The sequence below is a fragment of the Anolis carolinensis genome, chromosome 1 (assembly GCF_035594765.1).
Source record: "Anolis carolinensis isolate JA03-04 chromosome 1, rAnoCar3.1.pri, whole genome shotgun sequence".
In the NCBI taxonomy this organism is placed as follows: domain Eukaryota; kingdom Metazoa; phylum Chordata; class Lepidosauria; order Squamata; family Dactyloidae; genus Anolis; species Anolis carolinensis.
Window position 1 is genome coordinate 177,150,824 of NC_085841.1, and position 14,405 is coordinate 177,165,228.

The 14,405-nt window shown below is 40.2% G+C and overlaps 1 protein-coding gene across 2 annotated transcripts in view; it reads left to right on the top strand.

Moving 5' to 3' along the window:
* The window catches only part of sh3bp4 (SH3 domain binding protein 4), a 64,013-nt gene that overhangs the window by 28,158 nt on the left and 21,450 nt on the right, over window positions 1-14,405 (top strand). The window contains exons 1-2 of one of the 2 annotated variants that reach the window (XM_016995420.2): window positions 8,514-8,656; window positions 9,447-9,704. In XM_016995420.2, the coding sequence (XP_016850909.1) occupies window positions 9,587-9,704 (118 nt within the window). In that variant the 5' untranslated portion in view covers window positions 8,514-8,656; window positions 9,447-9,586. Of the gene's footprint in view, window positions 1-8,513; window positions 8,657-9,446; window positions 9,705-14,405 lie in introns of those variants that run through there. The other variant, XM_008113995.3, reaches the window with a different exon arrangement.

A 14,405-nucleotide genomic window follows, 5' to 3' on the forward strand; every position in this document is an offset into this window, starting at 1 on the left:
ATTTCCTCACCTCCTCTTGCGTCATTATGGATTTATGTACGGGATAAGTCTATTGTGAGATCCATTCCTCTTTTTCTCATGAACTTTATACAGTTTCTCCAATCCATTTTATTTTTTTCTTCTCTTACTTAATATGTTCGGTTGTCCATTTGTATTATGTCTAGTATTTTGGAAAGCCATTCCTCAGCAGTTGGAATTCTTTTCTCTTTCCAGACTTTTGCTAGTGTGATTCTGGCCACTGTGCCTTTTGAGAGTTGCCTTTTGGTCAGATTGATGATGGTCCGCGATGTATCCAATTCGGGTTTTGGCTGATGCTTTTTGGCATTTGTAGAATTTTTGCTTCTGTCTTTTGGTGTGGTAAGCTGTGTCTTTTTCCATTTTTCTGTAGGTGAAGTTGTCTGTTTTATCCCTGTCTTCGGTTTTCATATTTAGGCTGATGGTGATATAGAGAAATAACAGTTCCTTGTATGTGTTTGCAAGTTCTCTGCAGGTGGTGTGTATTCTCTCATGTAGAAGAGTACATTCCAGGCGGTCATAAATACATCAAACCTGTGGTGTTTTATAAGTCCTTTTGGCAGCAAGAAATGATAGGATAGTTTCTGTGTCTCTGCAGCATAGAAGAAAGGTCAGAGAATATAGATATGTATACACTCCATTTGCTTCGCTGCCAACAGTACCTCTGAAGATGCCAGCCACAGATGCAGGCAAAACGTCAGGAGGGAATGCTGCTGGAACATGGCCATACAGCTCAAAAGGTCACAGCAACCCAGTAATTCCATCCATGAAAGCCTTTGACAATAATTTAATGAAGTTGTTTCTCAACATTGACTCTTTGTAGCTTTTCTCAAAGGTTAAGACAGTTTCCTCTACTTTTTGTGTATTTCATTATAATAGCTCATTAGGCTTAAGGCCAGGGTTGGGAAAACTTTGGCCCTTCACTTGCTTTGGACTTAAACTGTTATAACCCTTCACTGGATGAGGCAGAAGGAGGCTGAAGCATAAATTACTAGGGGGATAATGCTGAGAATAATAATCAAAAATATTTTAAATGGTTTTGCTTTCTCAAGATCAAGAACCCCTGTCTAGGAGAATCTCAGACAGTTGAGAATCTTAGCAGTTCAAGACACATTCTTCAGAAAAAATTGCGCATCCTTGCACACAAAAAATATTTCTACACAGAAAACACCATTTTCCATACAGAAGAGAGAGAGAGAGAGAGAGAGAGAGAGAGAGAGAGAATGAGTAGGGAGAGTAAACAAAATAAGTCCTGAACTACAAATAGTCTTCAAAAAGTACTTCAAATACTAACTTGTTAATCATTACACAGATGTTGTGCTTTTAGTGGGAAAAAGTATGGGGAGATGAAAAACTGTACAAAATTCCCAAACCACCAAATGCAGGTAGGAGACTATTGCATATTGTGTCTTAAATAATTTTCTACAGTTTTAAAATTTTCTCTTTTGTTAAAACATGTATTAGTTATTGATAACTTCCATTAAGTCTGTATGCAGTCTGGCACAATGAAGCAGTACTCCATATCACAGACTAGTAGCTCCCAACCTTCGATTCTCCAGATCTTTGACCGTCAGTTTCCAGAAACCAAGTCAACAGGGCTGTAAATTTTTCGTGGGTCAAAGATTGAGGAACTCTGATGTTCAGCTCTCCCCGAAATGGCTTTGTCAGCATAGACATCAAATCTATTTTGCCATATTCAAACTGATGAAGCACATCTCTAAACAGCTCTGTTTTGCTTCCCATGATAAAATGCAAAAGGGTTTCATGGAAGACACTCTCTCAAGATTGCTGATTCAGGGGTTGTCAAAGTGAGTTTTTGGCTCAAAAGAATGTAGAATCTAATAGCTTGCAGAGCAGCAACAGACCTCAGTTCTAATTAGTGGGCTGGCAGGGTTACAAGAACAGTTACAAAAACCTCTTCTAGAATAGTGAAAAGGTTATTGGGAAACTTTTGTTTCCATTTCCAGATTGACCACTGCTCAATGTGTTTTCTGAATCCTGGCATACCATAGGTAGGGGAAGTAAAGTAGCATTAACTCATAGTTTATTATTAGTTTTCTACTAATCTATATCTTATATTCAACTTGTTGCATTCATACTGGTCACCATGCCAGCAAAATTTATGTTCTTAATGTGAAAGGCCTCCTTCCTCCCCAGACTGAGGTAGACAGCTCTGAAATAGTTGGGGGGCAGAATATGGGACCTTGAGGGAGAAATTTCAAGTAAGTTCAGCCACAATCATCAAACTAGAGGAGGTAATGCACCTTCATTGATGGTCTCTTGATTTATAACAGAATAAATCAAAAAGCATCCTCTCCTCAAGCAAGATATCAGTTAGTTATCATATCTCAACCTTGGTTGCATATGATATCTAGTTGGAGATTTCTGCTGATGTTCTAGGACTATCGTTATTAATCTTTGGCCCTCCAGGTTTTTCGGCTTTGTTTTCCAGAATCCAAGACCATTGGTCATGCTCGCTGAGACTTTTAACTGCCAAAGTACAAAATACCTGGATGACCAAAGGTTGAAAACCATTGATCTAGGGAAACAATGTTGGAACACTAGAAGCAAGAATTGCAAAGATGGGATAGTTAATAGCTTTAACGATTATTTGTGTTTAATAGTCACAAAACACTGAAATCTATCTGCTTTGATTCCCTATTTGCCTATGTTTTGAGGAAAACCATACGTTAAAAAGATTAATATACAATATCCTAATATAAGTCAATTGGGTAAGATTGGCAATCCAGATTTCCACATCTTCATTTGGATTTAAGCTCCAAAGTAAAATGGATGGGGTTTTGGTTGAATTGGACTCCAATCAGAATTGCTGTAAGAGGCTCCAGACTGTATTGAGGACCATTACAACAACAACAGCCTTGTTACCACCTCCATCAATATTATGGGTCCTATATTCGCCCAAGTGACAGTTGAAAAGACTATCTGAGAGGGTTTTTTAGTGCAAACCAATCGTAAGGGGGAAGGTTACATAGTTTTTGTTCTTCTGTACCATGTTTCCACTAAAATTACTGCTTCAACAGATACATTACTTTGGGTTTTTAAAATAAAAAATGAGGAATGATGCATAATGTAGGTGCATTCCCCTTATCCTAACCCCCATTACTACCCATGGCCTGGGAGCAATTTACCATATTGCTGTAAGATTAGTAAATACCTTCTGTACAAAGGCTAATCCATTCTTATTTTATATCCATCCATCAGCTGTGCCATTAATTGGAGTAATCCTCATTTCATTTGTCAGAGCTTTGGTTTGAATTTCACTGTGAATGTGACTGTGACAGCTTTATGTGGCCAAAAGTGCTGTAGCCTCATCCCAGGGCAGATGGCCTTGCTACCTCCAGTCAATAAATGGGGAGCCAGCTTACAAAGTCTGTGTGTGTGTGTGTGTGTGTGTGTGTATAAAATATATACACACACTTTACCCTGCCCTCTGTTTTTCTGATGCTGCCATAGTAATAGATGTTCTGCCATATTACATGCCTTGTTAGAACATGTATAAAGTTCTTGCTCCCTAGTTATTGTGTATTTAGTCACAAGATGGGTAGAGAAACAACTTGAAATACAACATGAATGCTCCCTCATTAGGCATAGTAAACTTCTAGGGCTAGTTATTCTGGAGTGCAGATGGCGGTGAATTGAATCTTACTCCATCTAATGTGTAGAAGTGGAATTTTGCTTGTTATAAGAATAGTCTTCAAGCTGAAAGGTTCTCTAGCATCTCACATTAGCTTTGAAATGTGTTCTGCATTTATGTTTAGAAACAAGTGGGTTAGCTTTCTCTTCTTCAGCCTAAAGCTCTGCCCTCTCCTATTTTGCGTATCTGAGCACTTTGCATATAGGGGCAACTCAATATGTTGCCCCTATATGCCTCAAATACAAATCGAAGGGAGTGATGGCATTTGAATGTTCAAAGCCTAGCTCCCTTCCCCAAAGACATGTTGTAATCAACTGCAGTTATTATAAACTGCTAAGAAATTAAGAAGTCAATGCAACGTTCCTTGTAGTATTCAGAACCTGGTTTTCGGAAATGCATTTTTCTTTTCAGTGTGTCTGATCTTTTGAGGCAAAGAAACACTCTGAACAAGACTTCCAGCCGAGTTAATGGAAAATCAATAGTGTAGCTGAATAACTCCAATCCTAATTGATAGTATCAGCTCTAAAGCTCAATTAAGACTGGTGCTAGATATAGTTTAGAACTCAAGAAAATCCTGTTTTGAACTTCTAAAAATACGGTGAATAGTCCATGTTTTAAAGCTGTGTGTCCGATCTGCCCACCACATCTGCTCAGTGCCCCATTTCCTGGATTTGTAGGGAGGTCACTGGACTAGGGCTTCTTGATTAAAACATCACACTAAAGCCCACTTATTATAACCTACAGTTTATGAATTCACTTCAAGCATGTTATCTGATTCTAGATGTACAAGTACTACACTAAGCCATGGCTAAAGCTCCTTTGCTATGGTTTGGAGTGAGGGCTGAACCAAGCCTATGTTCCTCTCTGCTGGTGGGTTCTCTCTCAACAAGGTGATGAATCTGCTCCATATTTTAGTCAGAAGCCATCTGGGGTCCTAAATCCTGTTTCCAAAATAGGATGAAGATCTTTAATATCTTCTTTAATATTAATCCCAATAATGTGGAGCTGTTTTGCCTATTTTGAGCATTTTGGAATGCACATTTGTTTGTACAAAGGTACAGAGTTCAGAATTCCCTGTCATCCCAGATTTTCAGATTCTTTTCTGAAAGTCAAAACATGTGTGTTTTGTTTGGAAGATCCCTATCCCAGGATGGCTTTTTCAAAACTTGGAAGTGAAACTCAGGCCCCTTCCACACAGCTGATTAAAATCCCACATTTTCTGCTTTAAACTGGAATATATTTATTATTATTAGTTTATCCATACCTCACAACCTCTAAGGATGCCTGCCATAGATGTGGGCGAAACGTCAGGAGAGAATACTTCTGGAACATGGCCACACAGCCCGAAAGACATACAACAACCCCAATTTTGAAGTATTTCAGAATTTTGAATAAATGATGTTCAACCTGTACCGCTAGATTCTTTCTTTCCACTTTTTCCCAGTTTATGTTGCAACAGACTAACAGACGTACTTATCTGAAATCAACAAGAATTTCACCAGCATAAATCAGTGAAATGCTTTCATTCTAGTGTGGTTTTCATATGCCATTTCTCTTCTCTGTATAGTAACCATCATTTTGTTAATTAAAGCATTTCTGAGTCACTGTTTGTGCTCCAGATGGACCCATAAGATATATACAATTTTAAAACCATCTCATATAAAAACAGTCAAATTCAAAACAGAATAAACCTTCTTCAAAGCGTCTCCAGATTAGAATGAAACTCTGAAACAATCTGTCTGATAAGATTTTATTTAGATTGGCTCTTGTGGTCTTCTCAAAACTCAGGAAAGATTGGGCAATTGGAGCATCTTAAGTCGGGAATTCCACCTTCAGGGAGCTGCCATAACATGCTCTCTGTATGAATGTGCCTTCAAGTTACCTGTCGATTTATGGTGACCCCATCTGTTTCATAGGACCTTCTTAAGCAAGGAATAGTCAGAAATGGCTCTGTCAGTTCCTTTATCTGAAATGCAACATACAACACCAGATATTTGTTGGTGTTCTCCCATCCCAGTACTAAGGAGGGCTGATGCTGCTTAGTTCCCAAGATCAGGAGAGATCTGGTGTCTTTAGGGTATTTAGGTCACAACATATTACAATAACCTAAATGGGGGATAATTGGGACATGAATCACTGGCCCGGCCCCTTCCACACAGCTGAATAAAATCCCACATTTTCTGCTTTGAACTAGAATATATGGCAATGTGGACTCAGATAACCCAGGTCAAAGCAGATACTGTGGGATTTTCTGCCTTGATATTCTGGGTTATATGGCTGTGTGGAAGGGCCTACTGTGAATGATTCTGTCTTTTCTAAGATGGAATGGAGCAAGCTTACCAATTGAAGTTGGCAAAAGAGAACATTAATACTCCAGGAACAATGTTAGGTCTAGGAGCACCCCCAGGGTGTACTTTTGATCTTTTAGAGTAATAGTACACAAACCTATGGCCCTCCAGGTGTTTGGACCTTCAACTCCCAAAGGCCCTAGCCAGCTTGTCCAATGGTCAGGAATTCTAGTAGCCGAACTCCCAAACACTTGGAGGGCCACAGGTTATGCACCACTGATTTAGAGGAAATATCCAGAAAATTGTGTTTCTCCATTCACAGATTGGCTCCCAATAGAACTTCCATTTTGTCCTTTGTTTATCACCAACATGCAGATCTTTGGTTGCCTCCAGACAGTAGTTCAGGACCTTTTTGGCATCCATTGAAAATCAGAGATAGAGCTGTGTGTCACTAGCATAATGTTTTCTCAGGGTCTAGCCTTATGGTGTAGAAGGCCATCCATGGATCTAAGTTAATGAGACTGCAACTTTGATAATTCCCAAATATTGATCTTTCTACCTGAGCGTTCTTGGTTCTGAGGTCTAAAAGAGAATTAGGACCAAAATGGAAGGGCGTCTGTTTTGTGGCTTGCCCAGAGGAATGAGCTGACAATAACAATATTAATTAAGTAAGGTTTATACTGTGATGTTGTAGTTTGAATATTAGACAATGACTCTGGAGATTAGGGTTCGAATCCCCCCTCAGCCATGGAAATCTACCATTTGACCTTGAACAAATCACACTCTCTCAAAGTCAAGCCTCTTCAGAACAAAGTTTGCCAGCCAAACTCCATCTTAGGGACTTGAAGGCATACAACAAGGTTTATATAGAAGGTGAACAACTTTTGTGTTATCAGAAGGAAGACAGCAGTCTAATTAATCATCAGAGCTTGTGTAGGTGTTGAAACGTGGTAGTCAGGCACCACAAATAATCTATAGTATACTACCAGAAGAGGAGAATCCCATGAAAATCTGAAAAATTGTTAACATTTTGCTGATCAGGGAGGACATCATGCAAAGCCCCTTCACAGCACAGGTACTTGCCTTGGAGCAGCTGGAGCAGATATCCAGTAGCAAAATAAGGACAGAGGGGAAAAAAATTCTTGCTTGGATTATGAACACCAAGCAAGGCAGCAACAATGAAGAGCTCTTCCTTTAACACAGAAAAGAGAGTCAGACAGGAATCTTGGCAATAGTGGTAGAGAGTTGCATGCAGCCACTCCACACTTAGTTGCATGTGTAATCAATCTTTATATTGTCATAAGAAAAGCATTGGCCCAGTATGATTGATACTATACTCAGAAATGCTCCACCCTGCAGTTTGAAGAGAATGAGGTGTTATTCTACCTAGAATGTGTTAGTCTTCTTTCTTCCACACAAGGAACACTTGCTCTCAGGATCAAGATTGCATCCTCATTAGTACCTTGCAGTTTGAAAAAGGCTTTCTGATCCAGTGAGAAGTGTTCTTATACCCATTCCCCTTTTTATTCCCCTTTTCCAAAGTTTCTCCAGCCTTTCAAATTAGATTTCAAGGTAGAGAGATGCAAGAAAGCAGGGAGAAACAGACAAAATCACCAACATTGCACAAATACTAGAAACTTCAATTGAATCAAAAAGCCATTCTGTGTCTTTTAAAGTTCCTTCTCCTCAAGGTGTTAAGGGGGTGGGGGAATATGGACCCTGCAAGAATGACAGTGAATTGAAGCAGCAACATTGGTATGCAGCATGACCCCTATATGCATGGGTATCTATTTCAAGACCCCCTTGCAACTACAGCTAATAACGAACCCTATACTATATTTACTCAGTCCTAATGCTAGCCTATTTGGGCTGAATTACGTACATCACAAAAAAGGAGATGCATATTGGATTTGATGGTATGTTTTTTGGAGCATATATAGGTTTTTTTGATGCCAGGAACAACTTGAGAAACTGCAAGTTGCTTCTGGTGTGAGAGAATTGGCCATCTGCAAGGATGTTGCCCAGGGGATGCCTGGATGTTTTTACCATCCTTGTGGGAGGCTTCTCTCATGTCCCCGCATGGAATTGGAGCTGATAGAGGGAGCTCATCCGCACTCTCCCTGGGTAGGATTTGAACCGGCAACCTTCAGGTCAGCAACCCAACCTTCAAGTCATCAGTCCTGACGGCACAAGGGTTTAACCCACTGCGCCACCGGGGGCTCCTTGCATAGATAGGTGAAACCATGGATATTGAATTCATGGATAATGGATAATTGGGGAGGAAGGTAACTGTACACACTGTAATAGGACTGCTCTGAAAACCTATACTTAACTTAGTATAAAAAGCTAAGTGTAGAAGTGAAATACGACATAATCTTTCTTTGCTTAACAAGCTTATGATTTAAATCCTGTATTTGTAATAAGATACAATTCTGTTTCTCCTGTTGCCTCGTTACCACTTGGAAACAAGCATTTATGAGCCAAGTAATCAGTAATTTCCTTGCTTGGGGATTCATAACTTGGAAAATACTCCCGTCCCAGGGCTTGACTGGGATTTTTACATGACAGGCTTGATGATGCCATATCCTTATTCATTCAGGCAGGCATGGAGAGTTTTGAGCTTGCTGGACTGAATCCAGAGCTGGCTGCCAGTATTGTGTATTGATTAAAAATAATGAAGCTGAAGGAAAGTAACATGGTATGTTATCATGCTGTAATATTAAATTCTAGCTGTGTGGCCTTTAGACAGTTAAAGATGTGTTTTATTAAGATAAATGATTAGAGAATTCAAACTAAATATTCCCATTCCACTCAAGATGAATGTGAATATGTTTGTTATATTTTCATTTATCATTAATTGTTACAGTTACATTTAATTTGTGCATCATTTTTCATAAGCCTATAATGTCACTTTCTGTTGTTGATATTTATTTGTAATCATTAGGGCTTTTTTAGCCTGGTTCAAATTCAAATTGCTATTCAGTTGTATAATACGTCTTACTGAAACTGTTTCACAGTGTAGTTGTTATTATGTATTTCTTTCATATTTATCTTGGTGTTTGTAAGTGATATAACTTACCTTTAGGATATCTTAGGAATCTTCCATAACTTTTTGGCAAGTGGACATTATAAATAAAAGAAACATACTTTTGGGTTGTTTTATCCTGGCCCACTAGAGTCATACAGAGCACTATTTCTTTTGAAAAGATCCTTTGCAACATTTCATGTGGCCAACCAGCTTCTGGGGAAAAGAGAGCTCTTGCCCTATGGTTGTATGAACATAGTGATAAGCTGCTTATCTGCATTCCTTCCTTATTCAGAAGTTATCAGAATTATACCTGGTCATAAAGTAATCTGTCTACGTTTGTTTGTCTGGAGTGAAGTACTTGCAATTAGATAATGGCAGGCTTTTAAAATGTAATCACACAAAAAAGTTGAAACTACTTCTGCAGAAAACCATGTTCAAATTATTATTGTTTTCTTTTCAGATTTTCCTCAAGTTAAAGAAGTTTGAAAGTGGAACGATGCTGGTCGCTAGGTCATCTGAAGATAAATGACATAACATTTGCCTCAACACTTCTGGAGAAGATGGACTTTTAGATATTCAAGGAAGGGCACAGATCTCACCATGGCAGCCCAGCGGATTCGCTCTGCTAATGCCAGTGGTCTCCCACGGTGCAAGTCTGAGGGGACTCTGATCGATCTGACTGAAGACTTTCCAGAAACAAGCTTCGGTTCTGTCAAAGGTAAGGTTTTTCTCTGTAATATGAGGCAGTGAAAACATTAAACCAAAATGAGATTATAGGCAGTCCTCGAGTTGCAGACATCCAACTTACAAAGGACTCCTAGTTAAGATTGAGGGTGAGGCAATAGGAAGTGAGAGAAATCTACCTCTCAGAAGGGAAATTCACTCCTGAAAGAGTTATCATCGGGGAAAGGTGTCTCATCTGAAGCTTTCTCACTCCTTGTTCCCACAACAAACCACATTTTTCAAAATCCAATTGTCACAGGGACAGAAAAGGGGGTGACATTTTCTGAAGAGAGACACAGACAGCAAAACAGACCAAAACAGTCCTTCAATATGCTATCCTGAACACACACACACACACACACACACACACACACAGATAGAAAGATAAGACTGGAATTACACTTTAAAATGTACCTATTTTTACTGACATACAAATTAAACTTAAGAACAATCCTACAGAACTTATCTAGCTCATAACTTGGGGACTGCCTGTATTTACAACAGTTCTGTAGAAACTCCTTAATTCACATTTTTCATAGTAAAACAGAAGCCAAATTATGGTTTAGGGTTGCCACTGTTAAGCAGACAAACTGAGATTAGAAATGTTCTCCTGCTCCACATGCTTTACCTCTACCCTACTCAGTATTGATACAATAGCCAGTGATCCCTATAGATATCTTCATGTTTTTATGTATACCAACCTTTCAGGTGAGAAACCTCCTTGGGCAGCTTGAAAAAAACATACACAACTCAATAAAGTAAACAAAAGAATTAAAGTGAGAGTATCATCAAGACCAAGATTTCCCCATCTTTTGTGGAAATATTGGAAAATATTTTGTTGAAAGCTTTCATGGCTGGAATCACTGGGTTGCTGTGAGTTTTTTGGGCTGTATGGCCATGATCCAGCAGCATTCTCTCCTGATGTTTTGCCTGCATCTGTGGCAGTGAAGCAAGTGGAGTGTATATCCATATATCTGTGGAATATATTTATAGTGCATCAGTGGCGCAATAGGTTAAACCCTTGTGCGGGCAGGACTGATGACTTGAAGGTTGGGTTACTGACCTGCAGGTTGCCAGTTCGAATCCAACCTGGGGAGAGCATGGATGAGCTCCCTCTATCAGCTCCAGCTCCATGCGGGGACATGAGAGAAGCCTCCCACAAGGATGGTAAAAACACCAAAACATCCGGGCATTCCCTGGGCAACGTCCTTGCAGATGGCCAATTCTCTCACACCAGAAGCGACTGACACGAAAAAAATCTGTGCAATACCCCGAACATTCCACAGATATATATATATACACTCCACTAGCTTCACTGCCAACAGAACTTCTGAAGATGCCAGCCACAGATGCAGGTGAAACATCAGGAGAAAATGCTGCTGAACATGGCCATACAGCCTGAAAAGCTCCAAATAATATTTCATTTGGTGCCTAAAATAAAAGAGAAATGCTTTCAAGGAAACATCTGGGAAGGGAAGATACAGAAATAGTCATGATTTTAACATCTGTTCATGGTTTCTTAATTTGAAATTTTCAGCCATGGTTTGTCAATCACAGACACAATCAGTCCTCCTTATCCACAGGCCCTGTTTCTGTGGATCCAACCAGTCATGGCTTGAAAATACCCCCACCCACCATTCCAAAAAGCAAACATTGATTTTACCATTTTATATACGAGTTGCCATTTTACATGCTACAGTCTATAGTGGGACCTGAACATCCACAAATGTAGGGATCCACAGAGAGTTCTGGAACCTATCCCCGGTGGATATCAAAGACCCTTTCCAGCACCAAATTATAATTTGAGCATCCCATCAAACTATTACTAAGGAAGCTGTAGCATCATATGACTCCATATTTAAAAATTAGATTACTTCTCCTGAGATGATGACTCTGTGGGTGGGGCTTGTTTGGGTACAGTTCAAAAAGGACCACGACTTTGGTTAATTCTGCATGTCTTTAAAGCAGTCAATTGAGTTGATATCATTTCCACCATTCACAGTAGCTGAAGCTGAGAAGTACTAGCTGGCTGACGAAGCTTGGGGAAAATTTCAGGCCCATATTTCGTGAAAAGCTTGTTTGGCCATAAGTATTAAATATTTGATGAAAATGTGAGAATCTCAGCAAAGGGCACCCTAGGCATTTCATGACCAAAACAGTCCGTACTGTGCCTATATTTGCTACACAATCCTGCTGTGGAATTTAGCGAGTTGATACAAGCTTTGGAGAGGCACAGTGGTCAATCAAAATAAACTTAATCCAGAGATGGGAAACTTTGCCCTAGGCATAACATAGCTCGAAGTGGGTATGTATGTTGCTACTGTGTTCAGTTGTGATTTCCCTTTATACATAAAAGTGGGAGAGGGGGAGGAATCATATTGTAACCCTCCTTGTTGTCTGTGGAATACTTTTCATGGTTTCTTCCAGACTTTTCTATTTGCAGAAAATTTCCAGTGATACCCTTTAAGATTCTCTTCAGTAAATCCAGCATGAATCAATCCAACATCCAAAATTTATTACTTAAAGCTCTAGCTAGAAGGTCCTGTTCTTGACATATATTTCTGGACTTGCCTCTCACTCTCCTCCTGTACTTGCTTTTCCCTCTCCTCTATAGAAATTGAGCTTTAAAAAGCTTGGCTTGCATTTTCTTTGAAAGCTTATTTTAAAAAGCTAACTGCTATCTAGTGAGGGGATAAATAACCCTTCCTTTCCTAGTTTTAAGTGCCCCCCCCCCCAAAAAAAATGCCTAGAATGTAACCTCTAGGACACATTCGTTTCAGGAAAACAGCTTCAATTTGTCCATTTATGAAAGGGCACACCTTAACCTAAATAGCCTAAAGGCACCAGACCCTCAATGGCGCAGTCGGTTAAACTCTTGTGCCGGCAGGACTGATGACTTGAAGGTTGGGTTGCTGACCTGAAGGTTGTCGATTCAAATCCAACCTGGAGAGAGTGTGGATGAGCTCCCTCTATCGGCTCCAGATTCATGTGGGAACATGTGAAAAGCCTCCCATAAGGATGGTAAAAATATCAAAACATCTAGGCATCCCCTGGGTAACGTCCTTGCATATGGCCAATTCTCTCACACCAGAAGCGACTTGCAGTTTCTCGTTGCTCCTGACACAAAAAAATCAGACCCTGTTTGTTCATAGAAGCTAAACAGGGACAACCTTGGATAGTATTTGGATGGGAAACCACCACTTAATATCAGGTGCTGTCGGCTGTATTTCAGAGGAAGGAACTGGAAAACCCACTTCTGAGTGTTCCTTGCCTATGAAGTTGCTGTAGATACACAGGCGATTTGAAGGTACATATACACATAGGTTTAACAGCAATAACAGGAGCCCTTATGCTGGCAGGAGTGCCAACCAAAAGGTCAATGGTTCGAATCCAGGGAGCAGAGTGAGCTCCCATCTGTCAGCTCCAGCTCCCCATACATAAGAGAAGCCTCTCAAAACATCTGAGCGTCCCCTGGGCAACGTCTTTGTAGATGGCCAATTCTCTCACACCAGAAGAACTTGTAGTTTCTCAAATCACTCCTGACATGAAAAAAACAGCAATAACAAGGTCCAAATTATTATCCAGTCTGTATTATTAAGTATGTCCTCATATAATTTATTTTATCTATCTATCTCTGGATAAAGGTGAACTATAATTCCAAGATTCCCAGGGCAATCACCCCCAAACCCTAACAGTATTTGCAGTTGGCCATGTTGGGTCTGTGTGCAAGTTTGATCCAGATCAGACATCACCTGGGGTTCAGTGCTTTCTGGATGAAGGTGAACTACAACTCCCAAAGTCAAGATCCATTCTCACAAACCCTGCAGTATATTCAGTTGGTGATGGGTCTTTGTGCCAAGTGTAGTCCCAGTCCATTGTCAGTGGGGATCACAGTTTCTCTGGATGTTGGTGAACTATAACTCCCAAAATCAAGGTCCATTCCCAGTAACCCCTGCAGTATGTGGGCGGCTTCTCTGTTTATAGGGCTTCTTTGTGCCAAGTTTGGTACCAGTCCATTGTCAGTAGGGGTTACAGTATCAGTGAAGGTACTGCAAGTCCCATCATCCATGGCCATTTTGGTCCATGTCCATTGTTGGTTGGATGAACAGTGCTTTCTGGATGCACAACTCCTGTAAATCATGGTGAATTCTCCCAAACCTCTTGTTCAGTTGATGATCAATTCCCCTGTTTGCTGTGTGCCGTAGGAAAGGGCAGGAAAGGGTTAAGGGAGAGACAGTGAGTGTGGTCATGCAAATTCCACACCACTTGATAGAGAAAGGAACCCTGTCCATTCTGGAGGAAAAACAGAACATCTAGGATGACATTGTCCCCGCATGAAAGCCTTTACTTGGGTGAAGGGCAGAATGATGTTTGTGGAGGACACGGGCAGGGTTTGGGCTACATGTTCATGGCGCTCACTATAACCTGCAATGTTCCTTGGAGGGAGGACCATAGGTATCTCCTGCTCAGTGGGAACTATAGCTGTTTGTGGAGGTGGTACGTTGTCTGTGTAAGTGGACACTACCTCCACATACACACATACACATTTTTCACTTTTATTATGTGTATAGATTTTCATACCTGGGGAATAGGGTTTTTTTTTCTTTTAGCCATGTCTTCTATGGAGCTGGAATGAAAGAGAGCATCTGATTTGTATATAGTCCTGATAATGAAGTTTCATCTGTGGAAAGTACAG